At 40.8% G+C, this 26992-nt stretch overlaps 2 protein-coding genes across 6 annotated transcripts in view; one reads left to right on the top strand and one right to left on the bottom strand.

Moving 5' to 3' along the window:
- Window positions 1-2118: 2118 nt before the first annotated feature.
- Window positions 2119-9325, top strand: tbx1 (T-box transcription factor 1). Its single transcript, XM_051951135.1, is given in 10 exon segments — window positions 2119-2644; window positions 3821-4092; window positions 4094-4174; window positions 4176-4213; window positions 6331-6432; window positions 6889-6935; window positions 6938-6961; window positions 6964-7073; window positions 8101-8250; window positions 9257-9325. Coding segments are annotated over 10 exon segments (1077 nt in total). The 5' UTR covers window positions 2119-2460.
- Window positions 9326-17030: 7705 nt separating this feature from the next.
- Window positions 17031-26992, bottom strand: part of gnb1l (guanine nucleotide binding protein (G protein), beta polypeptide 1-like) — a 30086-nt gene continuing 20124 nt past the window's right edge. For all 5 annotated transcript variants that reach the window (XM_022190202.2, XM_051950984.1, XM_022190203.2 and 2 more), the window contains 2 exons: window positions 25478-25693; window positions 17031-18763 (listed from right to left, as the gene is read on the bottom strand). In XM_022190202.2, the coding sequence (XP_022045894.2) occupies window positions 18485-18763; window positions 25478-25693 (495 nt within the window). In that variant the 3' untranslated portion in view covers window positions 17031-18484. The remainder of the gene's footprint in view (window positions 18764-25477; window positions 25694-26992) is intronic.

The raw sequence follows: 26992 nt of genomic DNA, 5'->3' as shown, positions 1-26992 counted from the left end.
GACACACGGGCAGCAGCCACAGAGAAACGCTCCGTACAGTATGTTCTGTGTTCATTCTGCTCTGCATCCATCAGTCAGTGAGGAGAGAAACGGTGTTCAGGCCTGTATCCTCTAATCAGTGAGAGCTGTTCACATACTTTGCTCACTTTGTCCAGTTGTTGTCAGGTTTGCGCCTCATGTTCTTAACTCTTCAGGATAGTGTGCAGTGAACGGAGTTCTTCAGAGCAGAGATATTTCAAATAAAGTCAGAGATGTGCGTTGAACACATTAAAGTCTACAGTATCACATTAAAAATGATTCACCCGCTAAAGCTGCTTAAATATTACAGCAAAAATCACTGCCTGTACTGCAGTAGTGTATGCGGTGTTCAAATGTGCTTGGACTTAACAGGTTTGAACGTATTTAACACCGTAAACATTACACATGGCTCACTATGTCTGACATTGCAAGCAGTTGCATTCTTATTGAATTCCTAAAGTGCGTATTTTAATCAGTGAATCAATATTTAGTGTTTTTATTTATTACATTTTATTTTGAGTTTTGCTCCAGAACACTCGCTACCTTCGCACAACTTTTCTAATATTCACTTTGGAAAATACAGTTTGTTTGTGAACAAATCGATTTTTTTCCCCCTTCATCTAAAAGTGAATCTTCATGCTCATAAGTGCAGTGCTGAATACCTCCGCTGTTGCCTTGGCCGCTGCCGAGGCCTGCGAGCGAATTCCAACACAGTCTCTTCCCATTTTGGTCTGCTCCTGTATTTTGTCTGTTATCACCTGAGTATTTACAAAGGAGGCTTCCGACTTGGCAATGATGAAGTGAGTCGGTATCGATGGCATCATATCTGATAAAAAAAAAAAAAAGAAAGAAAGAAAAAAGGCCGGCATACACTGGGAGGAACACATCATCCGGGTGATGATTTACACTGGTTGCGCCACGCGTAATTTCTTTTACAGAATAATCAGTGCGCAGTGGCCACAGATGTTAGTTTGTACACTTTATGAATAAACAGCGGTGACTTTGGAATGCAAAACAACTTCTATCTGTCTGTCTGTCTGTCTGTCTGTATTGCAGTAGTTTATTTGTGCTCACTGCCCCCCGTGGAGAAACATGCAAAACAAACAGGGCTAATCCTCTAACTGCTTTATCCCATTAGAACCCCGCTGCTGCTTTCACACTTAATTCACTGGCTCCAGTGTAAATTAAACTTTATCCGGTCGCCAGCTTCAGCAAAACAAATCTTGAGTTGCTCCACATTAAAGCTGAACCTCGATAAGCTGAGAACCAACAAGGCGGTGGTGGAGGAGGGAGGCGGAGAGGTCAAGTCCAGCTCCGGCCTGAACCGCCACATGTGTCCCTCTGTGTTTACTGATGGTGTTTTGCTCACTAAAATATCAGTGTCTGTCTGTGTAACAAAGTGCACGAAGTAAATCCGAGATAAAAAAAAAAAAAGTGCAAACATGGCATTGTGTTACTTTTGGAAAGGCGTTGACAAATACAAGAGCGCACAGATGGCTGTAAATGAGTAAAACATCCCTTAATGAACGAGTCACCTGCATGTCTAAAGTAAGCAGAACCTTTAAACGTTAAATATGTACCATTTGTTTCTATTACTGAATTTCTTGGATCAACATTTTCTTCTGTTTAAACTGAAACTGTGTTTTCATTGTTGTGTTATTTGACCCATAAAACTTTCAAAACATTTGTTTATGTGTGGCTAAGCTTATTTTCTTTGGTGCGATTCCAACCTTGTTTAAAGAAAACTACATCTTCAGAGGCAACACTTACGTAAAAGATCCATAAAATGTGGATACATTTTTGCACCGCAGCGCCTGATGTTCCAGGCAAACTTGAGGCAGGGGAAGTTCTCTGGGCTTAGATGGTTAAAACATGCAGGCGCTTATACAGTCCCATGGTTTACTGGAAAAGTGGCGCTCTTTGAAGCCGGACATTGCAGTGACGTTGGGGTTGAATTCAAATGACTGACAAGGTTCTTATTGAAATAAAACATTCAGTGCAGAGCGCGAACACTTTTTTCTTAGTGGTGTAGGGGAGGCGTGGATCTCGCTCACTTTTGACATTCTCGCAGCAGTAGTAGCTTCTCCTCAAGGCAGGACTCAGATGACACCACCCCGCCAGCGACCGGAGGAGAAACAAGGGAAGCTCTCTCTCACTTTTCAGCGGATGAACTATGTTTTGACACCAGGACGCGTTTAGGGGCTCGTCAAATGAATCCCAGCATCGGGGAAGTTTCTGCGTCTTCACAGTAGCTGTGGGAATACTTTAAAGACAGTGCAAACCAGACTGTGGCACCCACGGAGCGCCGGTGGCGGAATGTGAGAAACCCCTTTTTTAGCGCATGTTCCTCTCCATTGTGCGCAGCCTTCTCCTGCTTTCTGCGCGTTTGGAAAGCGGAGGAGGAGGAGGAGGGTCGGCTTTTAACGACTCGATCCCTTGCCTATGGACGACGGCGGTCCCCTCTCTCCAAAGGCAAATGCTTTCAGTATTGCCTCTCTGATTTCGGCTGCAGAGCAAGCAGGAAACGCAGCGTTTGACAAACAGAGCACCGGCCTGGACAAGCCAGACCTGCACAACCACAGTTCCTTTAAAATGCACTACAGCACTGTCACCCGGGAAATGGAAGGTAATTTTGTTTGTTCATGCCCATAGAATTGTTGTTGCATTTGCACACCTCACAAGAAATGACAAAACACTAGAGTCTGTTCGGTTCATCGTCACTTTAAAAACACACGAATGCGCAAACCCACAAATTGGCGCGTTGCTTGGAATGCATGGAAGAAATTACTGTAAAAAAATCTTAAAGCTTTCCCACTGTTAAAATATTGCACATTCAATTGCAGTAATCCCCATCAGGGAGCAGAAGTCTGCACACAAAGCAACCAGAGTGGAAAAAAGTTTCCAATTCCAAAATCCCAAAGCGTTATACCAAGAGTCAACTTTAATTCGTGGACAGGATCACATACATTGAAAATGAAGCCAGGAGGAGGAGGGTTTCACGGGCATCCCGTGCGTAATGGTAAAAACAGACCATAATGATCATATCCAGCTCAGAGGGGGTGTATATCCATCCCATGTATCTATTTGTCCATATCGACAAAGCAACAGTCGCCTGCTGCCTGTTTGTTTGTTCATGCAAATCAATGTGTGTTTACCTTGCAAAGCCTTTACCCTCCACTCTGCCGGGCAGATCCTCTATTGTTGTTAACGGGGTGATGTGGGCGATACCCTTATCCAAAAGTTAAATGGGTGCCGGAAAGCCCATTAAAAAGGGGCGCACTTCTCTGTCAATCAGTCTCGTCCCAAGGCGAGGAAAAGGCACATTACCTGCAGTTCCTTATCTAAATAGAAATAAGAACCGGTTTTATCGCAAAGGGGAGGCCCTCTGCGTCAGATAAGAGAGGAGTCTGGGTTGCAGCGTAACACACTGCAGCAGCGCACAGCAGAGGCCGCTCAGAGCGCGATCGATCCGAAGCAAAAAGCAATTCACACGCACTCGAAGCTCATTTCTGCGAATACTTCAGAGATTGTACGCGACCTCTGCAGTTTTTGGAAACATTTCGTCACGATTCGGACGTCGGCTCTTTTAGATCAGGCGACTTGTAGTATGCTGGCAGTGGATGCAACCTCAGGGACGAATGAACAGCCGAGACGGAAACTTTTAAACCGAAAGGGGTGCATTTGTGCCTGACAGCGTCATCTGGAGATCACTGAATCCTGCTTCTGTTTTTACTGTCTGTGTTTTAACCGACTTAAAGTGCAAGGCATATTTAGTAAATCCAGTTTTCTGGGATGATTTCAGCCATATCCAGCCCGTGGCTGACGCAGCTGTCCCATTTTTGCGATGTTGCAGCCTTCACGACGAGCAGCCTGAACAGCCTCAACACGCCGGGGGGCTACCACCTCTCTCCGTCCCCCGGGGACCCCTACAGCCAACATGAGTCCCACTTCGAGCCCTGCCCGGCCGCTCAGCACAACTACAACTATCCCGGATCCAACCCGGGCCAGGCCCCGCCGAGCGACAACGGGACTGCCAACTGCTCCTCGTCGTCTTCGAACTCCACACCGAACAGCAAAAACTATAGTGAAGAAAAACCCGAAAGTGGCCAATATTAGTGTGCAGTTGGAGATGAAAGCTTTATGGGACGAATTTAATTCAGCTCGGCACGGAGATGATCGTCACCAAGGCTGGCAGGTGAGTGCGCAACACACAGGCCAGAGACAGCAAAGTTACTTTTCTCCTCCGAGCTGACAAAAAAAATAATACAAAATATTGTGTATTTAATAAATAATAGACTATTTAACGTCATTTCTTTAAATAAATAAGATTAAATTAATATTATTATTTGCTTTTGCCGATTAGGAAAACCAGACATGCAGGACTTGATTCAATTAACGGATTTTTAAAAACTAATTTATTTATAATTGTGTGCCATTTTTCTACTTAAACTTTTAACTATTTAGCTTTTGTGACATTTTTTCTTACTTGACTTAACACATTTAAGGGCACAGGCTTGTAAAAAGCTGTTTACCTTGTAGATTACTTAACGCACAAACCATCATTTTGCTTCGTGCACATTACGTCCTGTGAGGATTGTTTCAAATTAATGGAAAAATCATGACACTTGTCGGTCTGCATGAAACCATATGGCTTTATAAAATAAACGTTATCTCTTTGGCCTTATAAATTACTCAACACACTTCCAGCTGCTGGAGATGTTTAGAGAGGAGGTCAGATGCTGGAGGCTGGATGTGTGTGTCAGCTGTAAACACCATGTTTGATGGATCCTGCGGCGTTTTATAGCTCTAGTAAGGATAACTCTGATTCATGGCTGCTTTTCTTCACTGTCAGATTTAATTTACACTGCGTCCTCTAGTATCTAAGTCATGTAGAAACAAAGATCAGCTGATACAAGCTGGTTACATGCTGCTGTCATGTTTTTATTCCATCCTTTTTCTGTTTCCCATCACTGAGTCTCTGCCTGCTTCAGTCTCTCTTCTGTTACGATTCACAAAAGTCTATTTGGTACATACATTGCATGAGTACACCAACAATTGTTTTTGATTCATTTACTTAATTAATTAAACAACATGATGTGAGCTTTGGCCATTTTTATAAATTCTAAATTATATTCTGCCGGATATTCTGTATCCAGGCAGACAAAATCCTACCAGCGTTGACCTCTGACCCTTTATGAGAGTCAATAAAACGTTACATTAAAACTGAAGTATAATTTCATTTTCAATTAGCAAACACTGGATATGACTCTGTATAAAATCATATAAATTAGCCTGAGTTAATGGCTTAATCCTGAAAGTGAGGGTTGAGTTTCCCCGCTGTGACAGGAGAAAGCAGATCTGCAGCAGAGCACTTTAAAAGCTCCTCCAGCCTCACCTAGCCACAACACTGACGTTAATTGAGCGTTGATTTTAGGATCCCTTTCACTGACTCCGCGGATTACTCAACTTTCAACTCATGTTCTGGGGGATACGGATCTGCCTTACACGGTAACCTGTGCAGTGCAGGGGGGAAACAAAGGCTGGAGTGAAGGAGCGCTGACCAAAACCTAGAGCACAACTTTCAAAATAATTTAACTCAATTTCCGCAGTCAACCCAGGGAAGTGAAATATTGTAAATGCAAAAATAAATAATAAATAAATAAATAATATTATTAGAATGTAGAGCACTGCCTGTAATTCTTCACGGTGGTTGTTTTAATACAAATTCAACTTGACATGTTTTCCTCTCGATTGCGATTAAGAGTTAAATGAAAGCTGAACACTCTGATGAGTATTAGTCTGGCTAATAACGCCAAGTGCGGCGTGTGTATTTACACATGAGTAGGCCTTCATGTATCTGGAATTCATCAAAAGTCCAGAGGAGAGTATGAGTGCCCTCTAGAAGTTACTAAAGTGGAGTTTAAAGGCAACAAACGCAGAGCTCCGTTCAGATCAGGGAGAGTTTTATCCGGTTACGCACGGACTGGATCACGTCATTCTCAATAGCTTGAAGCCTCTGTCTTCTTACAGCCTCCAAACTCGGGCAAAAATCAAGCTCTCCAGACCTGGAGCAACATGCCTTTCTGCGATGCGCATGTCGTTTTTAAATACTTTGGCAAAATCGTTTGTCTCCTCTAAAGAATTCCACAGAATGTGAACATAAAACAGAATCTCACACACACCGATGATCTGGTTTAAAACGCGAGACATTCCAAGTACAATCAGGCTCGATGCCCGCTGAAAGCAAGTTGCATTAAAAATTATTTAAAGTTTAGATTTAACAGCCGCCTCGTGTTTTTTTTTTCCTGTTAGGAGAATGTTTCCAACTTTCCAAGTGAAAATATTTGGGATGGATCCCATGGCAGACTACATGCTTCTGATGGACTTCCTGCCTGTGGATGACAAACGTTACAGGTAACATTTTGGAGTTCTTCAAACCAGTGAAACAATGTCCTCAGAACTGTACAACATTGTACGAGTCTTGAAGTTTTTTTATTTTTTTCTACCGAGACGCACAGATGATGTTAAATTTAATGAGAAAAGTAATAATAAAAAACGACAAGACGATAAAAAGAAGTGCATGCATTCATAAAATACATAAATGCATCAATGTTATTGTTAGAGATATTTAAACTAGACGTCTTATAAAAAATGTTTTGACTACATACAGACTTTAAAGATAATTGAATGCCCTATTTTCCCTCTATCGTGAAGCCTGTTGCATGTTATGTAGCCTCACTGTGTCTTCATACATGTCAACACATGCACAGATATTTTCTGTGTGTAAGCAGAAAACTTAGAGCCTATATTTTGCATGTGTAAGCGGCCAGCTATATCCTCGCGTTTAATTTACTGCTATTGCCCTTACAGGTATGCCTTCCACAGCTCGTCGTGGCTGGTGGCGGGTAAAGCTGATCCTGCACACCGGGCAGGGTCCATTACCACCGGACTCTCCAGCCAAAGGCGCACAGTGGATGAAGCAGATTGTGTCGTTTGATAAACTCAAATTAACTAACAACCTGCTGGATGACAACGGGCATGTAAGTACACTAAGTGTAAATAAATACAAAGAGAACCCAGTTTGAGCAGGATAACACACACTACGTGTCTCATTTGTCCTCTGAGTTCCCATTAACGACACAGCGCTCATCAGTAACTGTACCAACGGCGCTAAAGGTCACTGTGTGGGGAGTTTAGCAAAATACATCAATTTAATTAGCCGTAATAAGAGCAGAGATGACAATTACATATCAGGAAGCATAATGCAGTGCCACAGTCACAGTGAGGGAGCAAAAACTACCACAAACAGTTAACTGTAAGTGCAAACATCAGTAAGTCCCAACAGAAATCATATTACCGTTAATGAGTGGTTGAGACATTTTATTCGCCCTCAAACTGATTGATAAAAATGATTTAAAAGTAATAAACCTCGATGTTTTGACTGATGGTCTGACGCTGCCAGCAGCTTATTCTCTGTCCCGACACCGCATATGAGGCTCTGCTCCAAATATGACGGCAAGGAAGTGGAATATTTCAGCACTGGAAATGATTTCAGCTCTCCTGTTGATCCTCCACTCGGACCGAGCGGTTACTTGTCACTGCATTAGTTGTGAAAACAGAGAAGAAAATGGGGGATTTTCGAGTTTTCGGGGAATTCTTACCAAATACTGAAAGGATGAGATAATTAGAAATGTGTCCACAGTGGCCTGTAACGATATTGACCGTCATTACTGCTCTATGGCAATGGAAGCGTTTAAATAAGAATTATGCAATAACGTTTCTCAGTTGGCTTTTATACCTTCAGAAAAATATTGCAGTAATAGACGGCTTTGCATATTTAACAAGTGCGCGAACCATTATTGCACCTTTTGGCCGTTATGTAACCCGTTTGCATAATCCTGGAAAAGAGGTTTGAATATTAAATATATACGATTGTTTTTCTTTAGCCTTTGCTAAATTTTATTGGATTTTTAAAAATTTTATGGTTATATATGCTCAGTCAGCCACTCCTTACAGCCTAATTTGACTGTGAAATGTAATAATATACAGTAGTTGCGCATTACACATCTTTGCTCTTCGCAGATCATGAACTCCATGCACCGCTACCCCGCCAGGTTTCATGTGGTTTGTGACCCCCGCAAGGACAGCGAGAAATACGCAGAGGAGAATTACAAAACCTTTGTTTTTGAGGAAACCCGCTTCACAGCGGTCACAGCCTACCAGAACCACCGGGTAAGCAGCTTTTGTAACCCTGTATGAACCTCAGTGGTTTGATGTGCAGGAACGCACACCAGCTAAAGGCGTAAAACGTAGAATAAAATAAACTGGACATTTTGTTGACACAGTATGGATAGGAAATATGTGACCACAGGATAGGCCTGTAGCACGGTCAGCTTCAGCGATGAATAAAATATGAATTGATAAAGAATAATTTAAAATGCCCTTTTCACTTTGAATCGTGCACATGCAGTAATAAATGAATCATTTCACGATGCGTTTTTGCGCGTAAATGTTGCCTCAGGTCAGTGAACACAACTCTGCTTCGTTTTCCTGCGTCGTCCCTGCTGGTTTCAGTCTCTGTGCCTGTTGGGATTCACATGTCGGTGTGCTCATCGGTTATTCAGAGCGACTAATAACGAGTGAAAGTCAGAATAAAGCTTTCTAAATTTCCTGGTCAATGGATGAATGTTGCCGGAGTCAGTGCGTTATGGTGTTTGTAATATTCATGTGCTCAGGCAAAGGAATTAAATAACTCTGTTGTATTTAGTGTTCAATTTTACAATTTTTAAATTATTTTACATTCGGTGATTTTTAAATGAGATTATTAAAATACAGATATAATTATGCATATAATCACAAATTAACTTAAAGATGATAAATATGACTGGAAAAAAGGTTTTGTTTAAATTTTTAACTGAGATTTACCATGCCTGCATAAAAGATACTGTGTAAATATTGGAGCTAATCAGAATAACTGGCAGTTCAGTTATATTAATTTACTTGCGTTTGAATCAATTAAATACGTACTACTGTAGTCAGCAAACATGCTCACTTCCATATTCATTAAACTTGTGTTCAAATATGATTTTAAAGGACAGAGCAGCTTTTCCACCTGAATATTTGACCTATTATGCTAGACATCTTTACTGTCTTTTCCAATAATCAAATGCAGTGACTAAGTAGAAAAGACGTTGTGTTTAGTACTGAAGTTTATTTGATGTTGTCGGTTGCATTTCAGATCACGCAGCTGAAGATAGCCAGTAATCCTTTGCAAGGGCTTCAGGGATGTGACCCAGAGGACTGGTGAGCACACACTCTAATATTACAGACTTATTGGCATGTTTCCACGTGGGCTAAAATGTACAACAGAGCAGGCCAGGTGAGGGAGCTTTGGCAAAATAGTTCTGTTGTTTGTTTTATCTCACACAGGTACGGGTGGGTGGAGTTTGTTACATAAAACAACACAGAGTGCCATGAATTTTAGAATTCACTGGATATTGTTTGAAAGTCAATCACTGTGTTTTTCTGTCACTGACAAATGACCAAACACTCTTGTAATTGTCACAGTGCAGTAAACCCACCATCTGGTGTGCTCAGACAGCTGAAGCAAGCGCAAAGATTTCTGCCAAACACTGTTTATCCAGCTTTGCAAATTACTCAAATTGCTTTTTCTTTAAAGTTAACTGAGCAGTTCACTGAAGTGAATTAGAATTTTGTCATTTGATCTTAGAGAAGCTCTGAGTAATATAATGTCACTTCACATTTACTTAATGCAAGTTTGAGTCTGTCAAAGTGTAAATGTCATTACATGGATCAATGTAAATCTTAAATGTGCATTTATCATTTAATATTAATAAAGAATTGTGCCTTGAATTCATTAAGTGAGTTTGTAACTGAATCCTTCTTCCTGCTCCAGGCCAGGAATCACAGGCCAGGCTCTCTGCCAATATGAGTGCCTTTGCCAGAACAGAAACCAATGTCATCTCCCCTCAGCGAACGGCACAGAGAAAGGTCTGCAGCTCGCTCTTTGTTTCATTTCAGAACTCATGCCTGCTATCAAACATGAAACTAGTCCGGTTAAGTCAGTCAGCATTTTGAAGTATGTTTTCTTTCAGTTGTTGGCACACTTTACCACTTTCATTTTGTTTAATTCTCTTAGCTTTAACTGAAGCACTGTACTGCAGTCACAGTACAGGCTGCTGGTTTTAATTAAACATCAAATATCAGCCAGTCAATGTCATCTACTGCAGACATAGTAGAGGTTCTCATGATGTTATATGAACACAGCTTCACAACAAGTAAACCTGAAATGAAAATGAGATTTTCTTGGCATGGTGATGGCTGATGTATTTATGAGTTCAATAAGAATAATTTGATCATTATATATTTATTGAATTAAGAGTCTCACCTTGTTTTTAAAATTTCTAATTAATGTAATTTTTTTTAATTCCCATAGGAAGATTCTATCCTGATATGAATCTGCAGTTTTATGAGTGACTGCATTATTTTATAAGCACTGACATTTTAGTGATAACAGATAATATGTATTCTTTCAGTGCTGTCTTTCTGTCTTGACTATAATCAAATTACTGCGTTCACTTTGTAAATTGATGAAGATTTCTTATTAAGTGGAACACGGTTGGGATATGAGAAATTAACATATAATATCTGTGCAAAAATAAATTGTTCATAGCTTTAAGTCCTAAAATTAGTATTAGAATAACATTCAAAACCTGCAGCTGTCATAACTTACTGGAGAGTTGAGTGTAGAACATGCACACATGCCTGTACAAAGTGTTCACATGTTGACTGTCTCTGACTTTACATGTCTCTGCTTTCACAGAAGACAGTAGGAGGGATACGAGCGGGACCCAGCGGCACGCCTATACATGCCGACCGGTCACCAGCTGATGTCCGGGTCTCAGCCCGCTGCCTGTCGGAGGCTCCACGCGTCCGAAAGCGGTCGACCAGTCCTCCCCACGACCTTCGTTCAGATCCCCACTCTATCCGGACCCTGCACACCCTACATACCCACTATGAAACTATTTGGGAGCCAAGACAGGCGTCGCCCTACCTTTACGAGTATCAGAGGACACATACCATCAACATGACCCACAATAACATGTACTCGCCACCAGTGGCCTCTAACTACGACTACGGGCCAGATAATAACTCCGTCCATTAGGGCTGACGGTGCACAGCATGTGGGAATGGAAAGAGGGAAAGGAAACAATCCTGCCATTGATGGCTTATCCATGTGGGGTGCGATACAGTCTGAACTCTTTTCTGCTGGATAAACCCTGGCGTATTTATTTAAAGGAATGCATCTCTGCGTTAAGCTTGGGCACTGTTTAAGCCTTGAAGAGGTCTGCTTTGACTCTGAACTCAATGGCAACAGCTCGACATCAAGCACCTCCTACCTGAGCAGTGCAGACATTGAGCCCAGAGAAGACAGGAGGGACGCTCATAACACGGACAATACTTTCAATCACAGACTGGAATTGAATTCTTTATCTTTTTTTGTGTTGAATGCACTTTTTGATTTGCCTTGTTTTTATTGCTTTCAAAAAAGCCATATGTTATATAGTCCATCAACCTTATAGGTAGACGAGATGTTTGCATGTTGAGCTCATCAGAGAGGGTGTCGAAACACATCGAAATGTTTTTGTTTGAGGAAAAAAATCGAGGTTTGGTTTTGAAACATTCTGAACATCTTGAGCCGCTCTGAGAAGCTTGTACCATGGCACTGACTTGCAGCAATTCAAAGTAAATAATGAAGCAGAATAACTGTTCTGTATCTGTAAAATAAACATTAAATTCTTGTAATTCATAAAAAATGATCTTTGTGCCAACTTCCATTCAAAGTCAGATGTGCTGTTGCACTGCTGTAGAGGGAGGGTTAAAAAAAAGCTTACCTACTGATAGCATTGTTCAAGGTTCTCCAGCCGGATTTGCCTGTCGAAATAGGCTGAGCTTTTCGCTGCTCCGCAGTCACAGGCAGGCTGTCTAAACATTAGACACACTATCGTTCAAATGTTGAAATCTGCACCTGGTTTTACGAGAAAAAAAAAGCACACACAAAAATATAGTCATCAACCATGCATCCTACATACACATTCCTCTTAGTCATGATGAATCCTGAGTGAGGCTACACTACAGGGCCTGTGCTGACATTAATGCTGTTCAGTTGATTCATGAAAAAAAACATGGAGCTTTATAAACTTAATTAGGGCAGCAAAAAACTTTAAAAAACATAAAATATAAAAAGTTAATAATACCAGCAGGTGATAATAATAGCTTAAATATCTATAAATGATTCATTTGACATTAAGACACCACTGTGAAATTTATTTAATAATACAGGTATTTTATGTAAATTTAGATTGCTTTTGTTTTTGAGCAGAAACTTTCTGAAATAGGAAAAGTTGTTATTTCATGATACACAAAGTGGAAAAAGACAGCACTTCCCTTCCCCCCCAGAAGGATATCATTGCTCACATTTAATGGGACAGTTGGTGATATTTTCAGAATGTGACCCTGCTCCTATCTGTGCAGACATTTCCATCTCCTATTTGAAGTCCTACGAGGAATGCTTTGTTGTCAAGGTTAATCTGGTTTGAAGAGGGGGGAAAATCAGCTTTGGGATTTGTTGCTGTCACCATACAAAGGGAAACGTAACCTAATGATTCATTTCAATAATGTATTTTCTGAACCCAGCTGCCACTGAGGGAGAGCCTGAGGGCGCCTGACCTTGACTGTTTAATGGGCTTGTAAAGGTGACAAGGTTATTTAATGTTCCACTCATTTAAACGCCAGCTAATTGGTTGAATATTTTTGTGTTTGTTTGGGAGGCGGCTAAGTTGGACGTTACAACTGAACTCCATCATGAGCCAATACTGTTATGACGTCCTTTTTAATTTTAAGCTAGCCACGTTTGCTAGCTACTTATAGCTTTGTGATAAGTTAACTGACATTTTTACTATTAGTGCCAAATTATTAAATAAGAATTCACATTTATTTATTCAATCAAAATTTACAGCGGCTACCTATTTACCAAAAAAAAATGTTTAAGGCAATTCTCGGCTATATTTTCTATGCTAAAACGCTATTTCCAAATGTTGAGTCATACTGAACCCTAGCACAAGAAGTCATTTTAAAATTAGAATTATTAGCTGGCATTAAAACTACCTTTTTTCGGGTGAAATGTTTCATGTTCCCGTTTTTCTGCGTCAAGAAGCCGCAGTGTGGAGATGTGAAGCCGCCTGGTGTGAATTCTACGCCGGCCTGCAGGTGCTGATGTGCCGGTCAGAGACGCGCAGCCCTCCAAGGTACTAGCTGCACCTCCGGGCGTCCGTATGGGGCTTAGACGGGGCAACAAGAGGGACAGAAGGGTCAAAGCGGTTACGTTCAGCCTAATTACAGGTTTCACAATACAGAGGAATACACTGCAGTGAGACTCTGGCAGTCTCCTTACTCGACTTATTCGGTGAATCCAGCCTAAATGATAACTGTGAGCTCGTGTCAGTGACCACAACAGAAACACTTCCAGCTGTTCCATTGTAAGACTTTTTAACGGTGAGTTCCTCCTAATTAAGAGCACAAATAATCACCAGGGTTCACAAATTCCATGTAGGTACCCAGTGCATATTTCAACTTAGTTGAAATGCAGGGTAAAGTATGCTGAGTTGCTTCATTACAGCAGTTCTGTGGATTGTAGTGTCCAAGCACAGCTGATGAGGCTGCTCAGTGAGGCAATATAAGGCTGTGGTGGAGAAACTATTGAAATCCTTCACTTCAGCAAAATAGTAATACTACAGAATAACACACAAAAAGTCCTGGATTGAAAATATTATTGGCAAAGCAGCTAAATTTCAACAAAATGTATTAAAGATGCCCAAAATACTGGCAATGCAGACAAATTATCCCTAATTGAGTTACTATGTTATTGGCAATGGTACATTTACTCAAATATGTTCATATGTACAACTTTCTACTTGAGTATTTCCACTTTATGCTACTTCACTCTTCCACTCCACAACATATCAAAAGGAAATAATGCACTTTTTTTACTCTTCTACATTAATCTGAAAACCTTAGTTACTTTAAGATGACTGAGTAATGCATAAAACTTTTATAACACATTGATGAAGATTAAAACTAGTTTCAGTCTGTAAGGCTTCTTACATAAAGCAGTGTGTATTCAGGGTCATATTTCATTTCAATGTGACTCCTATTTGGTGACCAGATAGTGATTCTTCCTCTTAACTTCCCACATTAATTTCAATAAAATGTTCAACGATCCAATATCTCACCAAAAGTTATAGTTAAAAAGTTCAAACACTGAGAACAGATATCTGTTTAGAACCCAGTAATGATCTTTCCTCAGATTTAGCTACTGTCTCTGTGTATACAATTGGAAGTGGTTGAAAGTAGCTCCACCTGTAGCAGCTGCAGTAACATGCTGCTGATACACTCATGTTTCACTTGTAATAATCTCATGGCATCATATATGAAATCAGTCAGAGGGACCAAATCAGTACTTTCACTTTAACTACATTTTGCCACTAATACTTACATACTTTCACTTCTGTAAGGTTTGCTATGCATGGCTTTTAATTGTAATGGAGTACTTCTACATTATCGTCTTGGTGGTTTGATTCAAGTTAAAGATCGGAATACTTCTTTGACCACTGGCTATTGGATCACCATTACAGATAAAGTAACATGCAGCATTTTACTGTACTGGCTGGTGAAAATCAAACTAACGTAAGCTACAGTGGGCACTTCTGACTAGTTTAATCTACACCAATGTATCATATTTTATGAGACTGTCTCCTGTAAAATGTTAACATGTAAAACAATAGGTGACGAAAGATGTCAAATAAATCAAGAAAAAAACTTGTTCTGAAATGTGACAAAATACAGCATGAAAGCAAATACATTAAGTACAAGATTGCACATAAATACAGAAGATGACTAAATGTGAATCATTTTCCTCTGAACTGAAATACGTACATTTGCCAAGCCATATTCAGTAATGGAAATGTTTATTTAAAAAAATGCACAGATATAATCTCAATAAACTGTCTCTGATGTAAAAAGCGTTATTCTCAGTCGACCTGACAGTGAAGCCCTCAAGTAGTGGAAAACTGGGGAAATTGCGCCTACTGGAGAGATTGTAATGAATTGCATGTCAATATCAACTACATATAATTACTGTGGTACCTCTATTGGAAAAATGTATTATGTACACAACAGATAGGATTACATTTCTGCACATGAACCTAAACAAGCGCTGCCATGATTTCAACATATTTTTATGTTTCATTCATTTCACACATAGACTAACCTGCTGAGGTCCAGTCACTCTGCACAACCGTCTCTGCGCCCCAAATTTCTCCAGCAGAAAACAATGTGCCAAGGACTTGCCACTGAAGTATGAAGAGGCAGGGGATGGATGATAATGCAACCTGAAACATCATTTGACACTCTGCTGCATCTGGAACATCTGTCGTGACAGGCCTATGCGGGCCATGATGCGTTCGCTTCACCTTGGTCTGTATCTCTACTGCCGGCGTTCCTCAAGTATCTGGGGACAGTTATTAAAAACAAGTCAGGTAAACCAACCTGAGTCCTCCACCTAAACGACAGAACACGTGTTCCACATATTCTCCTCACTGGCCTCTCAACCGGTACAAAACGTGCTGTGCATGAAGGTTGCTGACGGACATTTTCTGTGGAACATCAAAACACATCACCACCCTTGTGCATGAGCCTTGATACATTCGTATTAATTCACATATGAAAAAATAAATAAAACCAACTTAACCGTGAGGTGAAACATTGGTCTTGGCTTGTACAGAAAGGATTATTTTCTTATAGGCATTCGTTTTCACCATTTAGGTTTTCTAAATAATCAGGCCCAGAGCAGTGTGACATCTTAGCTAGTAATATGAGCCGTGAATACAACTGAAGGCTTAGGGAGCAACAGCGTCGACTACACACACTTGCACAGCGTGCAACCTACCGGATTATGTCCCATCCTAAAGCAAGTTTGACCTCTAACCTTTAAGGCCAAGGAAGACACACGTTAGGTGATAAGTGAAGCACAAGGCCTATTGTGCAGACAGTCTCCCTGTCCATTTATTGACTTCCTAAATGATCCATTATGAAGTGATTTACGAGGTGTACCGCCACCCCACCAGGCACGTCTGAGGCCGCTGGGTTGCTGTCTGTTCCCTTCAGCAGACATCTGCACCAATGGACTTAGCATTTGATTTATCAGAGAATGGACGGAAGCTGGCCCACACCACCTCTAGTGTTTGTTCAAAGCCAACAGGAGAGTTAGGAAGCCATTATGAATGCGAGATGTCACCAGAGAGGTCAGGGACAAGAGGGATAGATGGAGATCCGCAGGGAACAAGGAAAACAAGTCACTGAAACAAGTCATCATACAATAAAAATCAGCCAAAAAAACATGTATTTTTAAAAAATAGCATGGACTTTTCAATAAGCTCCAAGTACAAACAGAATTCAGTCAAAACATAACTTTGAAGACAAGTTAAAAACACACAAAAAATCCCACCAAACCTGCAGTTACGCATTATTTTCCATGACAGTAAGGTCACAGAAAAGCAGCTTGTCTAGCAAATGACCTTGTCTTTCCTCTGTTCACTAATGATTCGTAGCCATTATGCTAGTCTGGCTCTTTGATTTCTCAGGCCTTTCCTGTACAGCATGATGAGCTACTCAAAGCGGGATCATCCCTGGAGACAAAGCCGTTATGAAGCAGAACATTTAATGTTTGAAGCTCTGGCCCCCAGCCCCGGGCCTCTCAGCTCCACGCTGTAACACATGAGGTCCCATACTGCTCATTGACACACAGATATTATTAGAGACAGTGAACAAAAAAACAGCACCTATTTTCTTTGGGACTTTCAGAACACCTTTGGCCTTCTTGACAAACATCATTTTCCTAAAGAGATATCAGCATTACAAATGGAAAAGTTAACAACTGTTGATCATTTATTAGAAAGTAAATGAAATTTCATCTTATTTTATTTTCTACTTGTTAAACACTCAATGATGGTCAGTGTACATTTTAGTTTTTGCGTTTTTGATTTGGAGAGATGGTACACTTATTCAGAAAAGTAAAGCAATAGCTGATCAGCACATCCACTAAACCAACACCTCTCTGCTCTCCATGTCCCTGCTGTGATTAACCTTGTTTGACAAATACAACTCAGGTCAGGCTGGAGGGCCTGTGTGTTAAGCCAAAACCTGCTAGAATAACAACACGGGATTACATAGCTGCTCAGGTGCGCCGTATGCCTCAAATTCAAGTCCACTGAAGCAAATCTTCCATCAGATAAGTCAACACAATCACATAGCTGCACAGAGCATCACAGCAGGCTTCAGAAAACAGCGGGCTGGAAAAGTCAGCAAGCGCCTTATTAACTATTTGAAAGACCTCAGTAATGGAAGTTGGCCTCAGAGCAAAGGAGATACTGGCTGTAGAGCTCTGAAAAGTCACACTGTAATGTAGAAATAAAAGCACTCAAACACGGTGTGAGAACCTAAGGTCTTCATCTGGAAATGTTGTAGTTCAGTGTACTTTTCGTTCATCTACATATTCACAGCTTTTCCTGACTAATTTCTCTAACAGACAAATAAATGTAAACATAATACACAGGATCAATGTCCATATTACTGCATTTTTTAAATGAAAATATAAAGCTGTGAGAATACGTGTCAATACAACAACTTAACAAAAAAATGTTAAATGTCAGCACGTCAAAAATTAACAGGGATTATTTTTCTGATTGTGCAGTTTCTGGGATAGTCCAACTTGCTGCAGCTTTTTCTCCTTTTTAGAGTCCTTACTAATTCTAGATGTAAATTTAGAATTCTTCTGAACTAGCAAAGTATTAAATCTGGGGTAGGCACTTTATTTGCATTACTTGGCAAAGATTACATCATAAGTTTTCCACTAATTGCAAAAAGAAACCAGACTTCTGCATCTATTCTTGCCTCAATTTTCAGGCTTTAGAAAATCTTACCTGTGACATCAGACTTCAGCCAATCACAGAGCCTTTCACCCAGATCAGGTGATTCAGTATAAAAGCAACAAAGCTGACTGTGAGAGCAGGATGTGGTGATACAGTGGGTTAAACAGAAGATTTTCACTCAGCGGTGAATGTTGATTTCTAGTTTGACTGTTTTTTCATATTTAAAGCCTATGCATATGCTCCTGCTCATTTGGTGAGAAGGGCTTAGGACAGAGGGAAGAGCTGCACATGGCCTGTTAATTCAAATTGTGGTGTTTTTCTTTCAGATTTAGGCCTACCGCAGTTTAAATTTTTGGGCTCTATAAACTGACTGACATTATTGTAAATAAGAACTACAAACCGGGGCTAAGGCAGAGCATTGATCAAAAGTTTTTCATGTCCTCCAAGAGCTCAAAGACTCAGCCAGTGTCAGCTCCCTCACTGTATATTGACCAGAGGCTGATCCTCTGGTCCTTGGATCCAGCAGCCAGCAGTCTTTGTCTGGGGTCCTGATGGTCAGAGAAGGCTACACTGAGCACCATGTCAGTGTGGTATTGAAGTACTGCCAGTGGTCGCAGCTTCTTCCAGCCGAATATCCGTACCCGGTGGTCCCAGCCCGCTGATGCCAGAAGCTTACCATCCTCCCTGATACACAGCTGGGAAACTCCAGGGTTGACCAGCGTCACACCATCCTGCAACTGGAAACGAACAAAGAAGCAGAAGAGCTTAACTGGTTTCGATATTTACCAGACATATACAGACACCTTTCTGTTTACTGCAAGCACTGCCACAGAAGAAGACAATGTAACTGAGAAATGTGAAACAAATAAACCCACTGCTCATGCAAATAAAGGGACAAAAATATCAGACATACTAATTAGGTCAGTAAGTCAATTTATCATTGCCGTCTAGGAAAATGTGGCCAATGCAAACACTGACAGCGAGAGGCTATCAGCTGATCTGATGACTGAGGTCCAAGTGTGAGGCTGGGGGTCTGTTGAACCTGGCCGTAGACTCCTGGGATTCAATCATCGGCCATAAAACATTACGGCACGAGGGCCACGAGTAAATCTCTCTGCGTGCCATTATTTAGTTTGGAGTTAAGGAGGCCTATTCTGTAAGCACGACAGGGCTTTGAGTTACCTGTGTCACAGTTTGCAAGAAAGAGAGACCATCTCGATGAAATGCTTGTTTGCAGAGACCTTGTTGCTTTAAGCGCCTCTGATGAATTACATTCACACTGAAAGGTCTGGTCAGCGGGCGAAGAGTTCCGATAAATACGCTGTTGTAACGTCTGCCTGCTAAAGATTAGCCACAGCCCCCTCTCCCTGTGATCTACAGTGTCCAAAGGACTGAATCAATCTCTCTAAAGGGGCAACATTCTGACATATTATAATGAATGACGGCTAAGATCACTATCTAAAGGGCCTGCTGTGGTGGGCATTCCTGGGGAGAGAACGTGCTCTTCCTGCTGGGTAAGAATCTCCACTGAATCGCTAGATAGGACACAAACATCTGGACATGGGAGCTGAAATCAAACTGGACAGCGTAAAATTGACTTCATAAGTTGTGTCTGGGGAGACTAATGGCCTTGGAGGGAGGAGATCTTGGGAGAATTAATCTGCGTGCTCCTGTTCCGGCCAGGAACCATCCACAAGCTGCATGTGGAAGATATAAGCCAGGTACTCAGAGCCCAAGCGGATAAAGTGGAATGCAAGAGAGAGAGAGCAGGGAGGAATGTCATTGATCACAACAGCACGAAAGCTCAGTTCAGAACAGTCAGTGATGTGATTTCACATTTCAGCTTTTTTTTTTTTTTTGTTAATCAAACCGTCGTCACTGGTACCGCTAGTGCGAAACAGTGTGTGTCTGCTTAGACCAAACCAGCCAGATACACAGATACAAAAAAACTGTGGGGTGAAAGATTGTTTGAAGCTTCGTTATTACCTCAAGAATTTGGTATGGCCCTACCTCTCTCCATCTGGTTTGCATTAGAGCCCTGATAATGATGGGTTTAAGTGTCTGTTTTTGTTTGTTTTGCTTCCCATAGTTTGTGTCAGGAAAATGCATTTGTTTCATTTAAGGGTCAATTGCAAGCAGTAAATGCCTAATGATGTAGTGATGGTCATTCAGCAAGGCTGGCTGGCTAGTTGTTTTTACTTTCTGTCTGAGAAAGTGGAGAGAAAATAGGTTGTCCTGTGCTATAATTTAAAAAGACTGATGCTCATGTGTAGCTTTGCTGGTTCCTAAGCTCCCAGTGATCAGTGTTTACTCTGTGACTTCATGTGGCCCTGCTGTTTGTTAGTTGATTCATTAATTAGGTCATAAACATACAAGTAATAGTCAACTATTGTAAACTTCAATTCATTGCTTTAAGTCATTTATCAAACAAAAATCCACATGCTGCCTTCTCACTACAAATTTTGGATACTTCGTGGGACAAAAATAAAATATTTCAGGACGTCTTCATGGAGTTTACAAAATTCAGGTCGACATTTTATTTTAAATTTCTTTAAGAGGGTTTAAATCAATCAACCCATTAGTGTAGAATTACATTTGAACATTGGGGGTGGGTACATTAAGTACAAGCTCATGTGAGTGCCAAATGAATTTCCTACATTATAGTATTTTTTTGTCCCATTTGTGTAAATTTAAAATGGAAAACAAAATTCAGGCAGCAGGTCTTAATTCAAAACATAATGGAGTATAATGTAAAAAGCTTTATTTTAGGAATTTTGTATTGTTTTAAATGAATATTGCCCTGTTAATCAACTTTTCTCATTTGATATCATCCCTTCTAAACACACACACACAGTCTTCTGTCCTGTTTTGAGTCTCTGTAAATGTGTGTGTGGCACCTATTCACATCAATAATTAATTAGTTTGTTTTAATTTATTTATAAATCCCTGGGCACAGTAGATCATGCATGCTTTAGCAAGATTTCTGCTCTTTTTTAAAACCTTCGGCACATTCAAAACATATCCATAACTTCTTCGATGGTGAGGGGAATACACGTATTATTGAACTCTATAAAATCTATAACTATTACTTTATCAATCAATCCCAACAATAAGCAACAGATGAATTACCTGAAAGTAAGTTAGATGACATTAATATTAGTTAATAAGAGTTGACAGACATTCTGACAATAAACAAAAATTTTCAGTAATGTTTCCTTGATTTTAGTCTTTACACAAAGCTATGCTGCAGCAGCTTCATATTTAGTGTGCAGACGTGAGAGTGATCACAAAAGACTATACAAAGCATTAAAAAAGAACAAAGACAGACTGCTCCAGCTCATCTAATGTACATTTTTTTTTGTCTGCATTTATTCTCATTGTTTAACTCCACAGAAGGGGTGTCAACATTTTATGAGATTAATGCATATTTTAGTCTTGCAGCCAAATATTTTGTTCCTCTTTGTTCTTGGAAAGAAGATTGTCTGTTTTAATTCCTTATTTCTAGTTCTCCAGCAACAGCATTGTTGCTCTTGCTATAGGACCACACCACATATGAATGAATATAAAGAAAATACAGCTGACTTGCAGCACTGCCTTTTAGCAGGTCTACATCTGTAATGAAATCCATTAGCTTTAACTGGGGGGTCTTGGCTTATATTTTACACCCCATTTTTCCTTCCACTGCTTCCTGACTATCTCATCATAGACAGAATCAATCTTTAGGCTTCATTTTTTTTCTTTGAACACTCCTTGCTGGTCTGTGTTACAGCATGCAGACACACACACAGCAGACTTGCTGTCTAAACGCCAGCTTTTCCAGCTGTCAGGAGGCTAGCAGCTCTGCCCAGCAGCTGGGCCCACAAGACTTTGTGTGGGTCAACGACAGATCCAAGACAAACTCACACTTCGGGATCCTCTTTTGTAGCATCTCACCGATGCAGCCGACGTTCAAAGGGATCGTCCATTTGGCAGGTTTCATTCAAGCCTTGCTCCACTTTTCTCCCCTGTCTTTTCCCTCAGACTTGGCATCAATCTTGGTGTTCACGCTGATTTACTGAAACGTCCCATCATCGCTCACTCACTCGAGCCTAGCGGCTGGGAGGCTTTTCACAGGTATTTCTGACACACCCTGTCCCTGAATCACACTCAGCAGCGAGGAGATTATAGCCTTTTGTCACCTTGCCTGTTAGAGCTTGGCTCTGGCTGACAGCTGATGAATGTGTCAAACAGGTGAGCCGTCCCATTCAGAAAAGAGAGGAGGAGGAAGAGCGGGGGTGTTCAGTAGAAACAGTCAGTAATTTTATAACAGTAGCTCATGCATCAGTCCAATTGCAGACTGAGGTTGGGCCTGATGTGACCCAACCAAAAGTCAGGTCAGATCAGGACTAACTGATGGGTGCAAGTATTGAAATGCACAAAGAAACTGTCCAGGTGACTACTGAAGGGAGACAGTGAGATTCTTTTGACACTGTAGTGAAGATGAGGAGCAGGACATCCACCTGTAGAGACTGTCATCAGTCTCAGAAAATAGCTTGCCATCAGCCGTGCTTGATTTACACTGCTAATCTTCCTCTGTCTATACCTGCTTTCTCTTCCTCCAGTCCATGACCTCTGTCTTTTTCTCTCTCCTGGAGAAACCCATCATTGCACTTGTCAATGCATTTGAGTGGCTGCTTAAATGTATGTCCATCTGGCTTAGCAGCTTGTAAACCCTCACACCCACGCCCTCATAGTCTCAGCCTTACACATTCCCAAAAATGCACGCTAGAAAGAAAGCACAAAAAAGTGCTGAGGATGATGCCTCATTACTATGAAACGATATCAGGCCAGCCAGGTCAAACAGCAGATAAAGGCCTCTGGGAGCCATGTGTAATACATTAACCTCCATTCCTGAGGCTATCTGTCTTTATCTGGCCTTGATAAGCTCACTTCACAGCCCTTCAGCTTCACTAAATCATAACTGCACTGTGTTGTGTCACATTCAGTTTCCCCTCCATTTCACAAAAACTATCTATCTGCCCTGCCAGCCAGTTCCACTACACTGGTCTGCATCGCAGGGGTAATTTGTGGGAAGTGGGATGCTGTGGCACTTACAGCCTCCTCAGCCTTTATTGCAGCCTCCCACTGTGAACTACTGTTCCCTTTACTGCAGATGTGTTTTTTGTTTGGTTAAGGGGCCTCCGAGGTTTTGATATTTTTATTACCTCTCACGGGTCGTCCGTCAGGACCCGGGGCCCGGGTCCGCCACCCGGCAGGTCCACCCCTCCCGTCATCTTACTCCGGCCACACAAAAATACTTTTGTGGGAAGAACTGAGGATAGCTGTCTGGACGTCACACTGAGCTGCACTTCAGTATAATTTAAAAGTCCCTGTTGGATCCTTTCCTTCTCCTTGTGCTTTTTTCCTGTCATCCTCATCCTGGATTACATGCTGAATCAATATTTTGTTGCTTGAGCAAAATAAACCAAATAACCACTCTTCTCCTGTTTTTGGTATATTGAATCAAATCCTTCGTAGTGTTTTTCTAGACGCATATGCAGGGTGAAAAAAATGGGGTTTTGCAAATATTTCTAATTCAAGCATTCATTTGTAAAGAGCCTTGGAAAGAATAATACCCCTTCACTGTGCAGGAGTGTACTATATCAGCCTCAGGTTCCCCTTGGCTCTGATTCATGGGGGTTGGCTGAAAAATGGGAGCATTCCCTTTTGCTCATGAAATCAAGAGAAAATATAGCTTCAAATGAGGCGTTAAGTCTCTGAAGCGCTGGCTGTTATGTAAAATGACTTATGGGTACAAAGCTGTTGTGATCTCTTTTAGTGTGGCAGAAGATGCTCTGGCATGAACTTTGGTGTATAGTTTGGATCATTCCCAAAGTATATATGCATGTATGACACTCTGTACATTGTGTTTTAGGGTAGGTACGCATTTTAATAGTATGTTGGTGGAGAGGAATGTTGTATTAGTTGCTGTACATTCAAATGTTCCTACTTATTACTGTAAAACATAAGTAAAATTACATATGATTTTTAGAACTTTGCTCCCTGGTATTTTTGCAGGTATTACCCAGGCCCTGTGTGACTATGGATCAGTGTGTATGTGGGTGGTTAGACTTTAGAGTGACAGCCTCAGCCCGGCTCTTGGCCCCTAGCCCTGCCAACGCTGTGTAACCAGCAGCTGATTTATGGCCCCTGGAGCCCCGCTGAGCCTCTTCCTCTTTGGCCCCTAATGTTTTCCAAGCGAGCCTGGAGAAAGGCAACACTCCTCTGTTCCTATCTCCTCCATTACCGTTTTTATGATATTTTATGGGATTTTGACTCTCTTGTGCAACAATTAGTTAGCAGGTAGGGGCGGTCACGACCTTAACCAGGGACTCTTCATTATTAAGGCTAGCCAAACAGTGGTACTCATACCCCAGGGGATGGTTCTAAAATGTAATAACACCAAACATAGCAAAACAGGTATTATTATTATTATTTGACAAATATAATAAAAATATGATAAAAATACCCACTGAGTCAGCTGAAACACCTGGACACTACATTTTGCGATTTGCAGTGCAGGCTAAAGTAGTTAACAAGTAAGTAGAGCAGCAAACAATCATCACATGAGCTAGCTTAAAGTAATGGGCAAACCTATATTTCCCAATGTAATGACTGAAGAGTTTGAACAAATAGTTGTAAGTACAAGATAAACAGTGAACATATTTGAAAAGGGTAAAAAGGCTATAGAAAATGCATGAATGGAAACAGTTTAAAGTAATATAGTTGAAACAGACAAGAATTTCCTGACATATTTTTGGTGTACCCTCTTAAGAGGATTTAAACACCATCTAAATAGATTTTATCCAGGGCCAAAGGGAAATCACTAGTGGAAAAAGATCATTGTCTTATGATAATTTTAACAAATACTTTTTTTTAACCCGTTTTGCAAATAGTTAATTTGTAATTCGCTAATTTTGTTAAATGTTCAGCAATAATATTCAGAAAAAAATGCAAAGATTTCTGTCTGTTAAATTAAAACAGACGCATTGTCTTTACTGTATGCAGACCTATCATACTACAGTGCAGTCACACTCACGAACCCTTGCTGAGTCAGGAAAAGCCCTAAATAGACAGTAGAAAGTTATGGATAATTGTCACTGCAAGGTAGCAGCTCACATGCAAACTTGACTAAACCAATCTCAGCACTGACAATCCAATTGTTTTAAAAATATCCACTGACTACTGAGCTTCTATGGGAATGTTATCACCACGAATGACTGTCATAATTAATAGTGCTAAATAAAAACTAAAATAAACATATTTGGGAAATGATTGGTGTTGTAGATTAAGGGCTACATTAGGTTACCGGACAGGGATGTGGGAACTCATCTGACAATAAACAAACAAACATTAGGGAGCCACTGGACTAGTCAACCCTACTATTCACTCTAATTCTGTCCTCTGCTGACCTGCAGGTTGTTCTGGCCGTCCAGCATCCAGGAGGACAGTTTCTTCTCAGAAGAGCCCGATATGCCCCTCAGACGCTTCGTGTCAAAGGTCAGGCACATGACAGGCTCAGGGTGGGCTTTGACCTGGCTCAGCGTGGACCTCTGGGTTACGTCCCACAGCAACAGGGACCCATCCTCATATCCAGCCAACAGGAGAGGTCCGGGACCCGAGTCTGGCTGGAAGTGAGGGAGGACGATAAGAGGACAGAAGGGACAGCAAGACAGACAGAGAGAATACAAAAAACAGTGTAAGTTAAGATGTGAGATGAGAGCCGTGTAGTTAAAACCACAAAAACCGCTGCGCAGTGCTGGAAGCTGAGAGGAGCAGAGGTTATCATCGTGGAAGCTCCCGCTGACACTCGGAGAAGCGCTGTGGGCTCCATTCGTCAGGCTGCTGCTCTCTCTTTCCAGCACTCCATTACACCACTCCTCACTTTGCTCCTCATCTATATTACTGAGCCCCAGACCTCGCAGCCAGCACACATAAATATAGTGAAGTAAAACAGTGAAAAAATACAGCTTTTCTACAAGTAGAGTTGTGAGTTTTTAAACATGTCTTCCAGGGCATTATGCATTGTTTTAGTGTGTTTTTATGTTAACTCCTTAATGTATTCATTTTCCATTATTTTACTTTTTGTAATGGAGTTGAAATTTGCTACTATTGTGCTGCTACAAGTTTCCATATCTGTACAATCGATTTTCTGAAGATTACATTAGTCCTTATTTTTGAGTTTGCAACGTTTATCACAAGTATTTCTCATTATCTAAATAGAATCCAAAAATAAAAACTATTCTGAAGTACAAAAAGAAAATTAGTCACCCACAATTACTGAGCCTGTAACTAACATCATATAGATAAGTATATGTAGCAAGTGATTAATAATTAAATCCATAAAATGTAAAAAACAAAAACAAAAAAATGCCAAGGGGCACCTTTAAATTGTTTCTTTTTTCTGACCAACTTTCTAAAAACAGAAATCAGCAGCAAATTATCACAATGAACAGGAGAGTGATTCATAATAAACAACTTCCACAATTCCTCAATTAACACATTTACATTTTCTGTGCTGGGCAAATCATGTTTAGAGCTAAAGCAATTAATTGTATCACATATGTTCACATTCTAAAGCAAATCCATGTACAAAAAAAAAAAAAAACACACTATGTAATATTGCTTCATCTCCACTTCACCTCTGGACATTGCAGGATCCAGCCACGACGCTAACAACTGGTGAAACCATCAGAGTAAATCTTTCAAATCATATGAAATGAAATGAAACCAGGTGCACAAACAGGCATCTGACACAAAATGTCTGGTAAACATATATAGAACGCCCTGCACCAAGCACATTTAGTCACGTGCATACTAAAAGAGCAAAGCAATCAGTGTAACATTTAAAAAGAATAATAAAGCAGTACGTTTCTACTGTTGGGAGTCACAGATAACCTCGCTGTGTTAGCTGGCTTCCTCTACGT

The sequence above is a fragment of the Acanthochromis polyacanthus genome, chromosome 7 (genome assembly GCF_021347895.1).
Source record: "Acanthochromis polyacanthus isolate Apoly-LR-REF ecotype Palm Island chromosome 7, KAUST_Apoly_ChrSc, whole genome shotgun sequence".
In the NCBI taxonomy this organism is placed as follows: Eukaryota; Metazoa; Chordata; class Actinopteri; family Pomacentridae; genus Acanthochromis; species Acanthochromis polyacanthus.
Note: the sequence above shows the minus strand (reverse complement) of the source record. Positions and strands in the feature narration are given on the sequence as shown.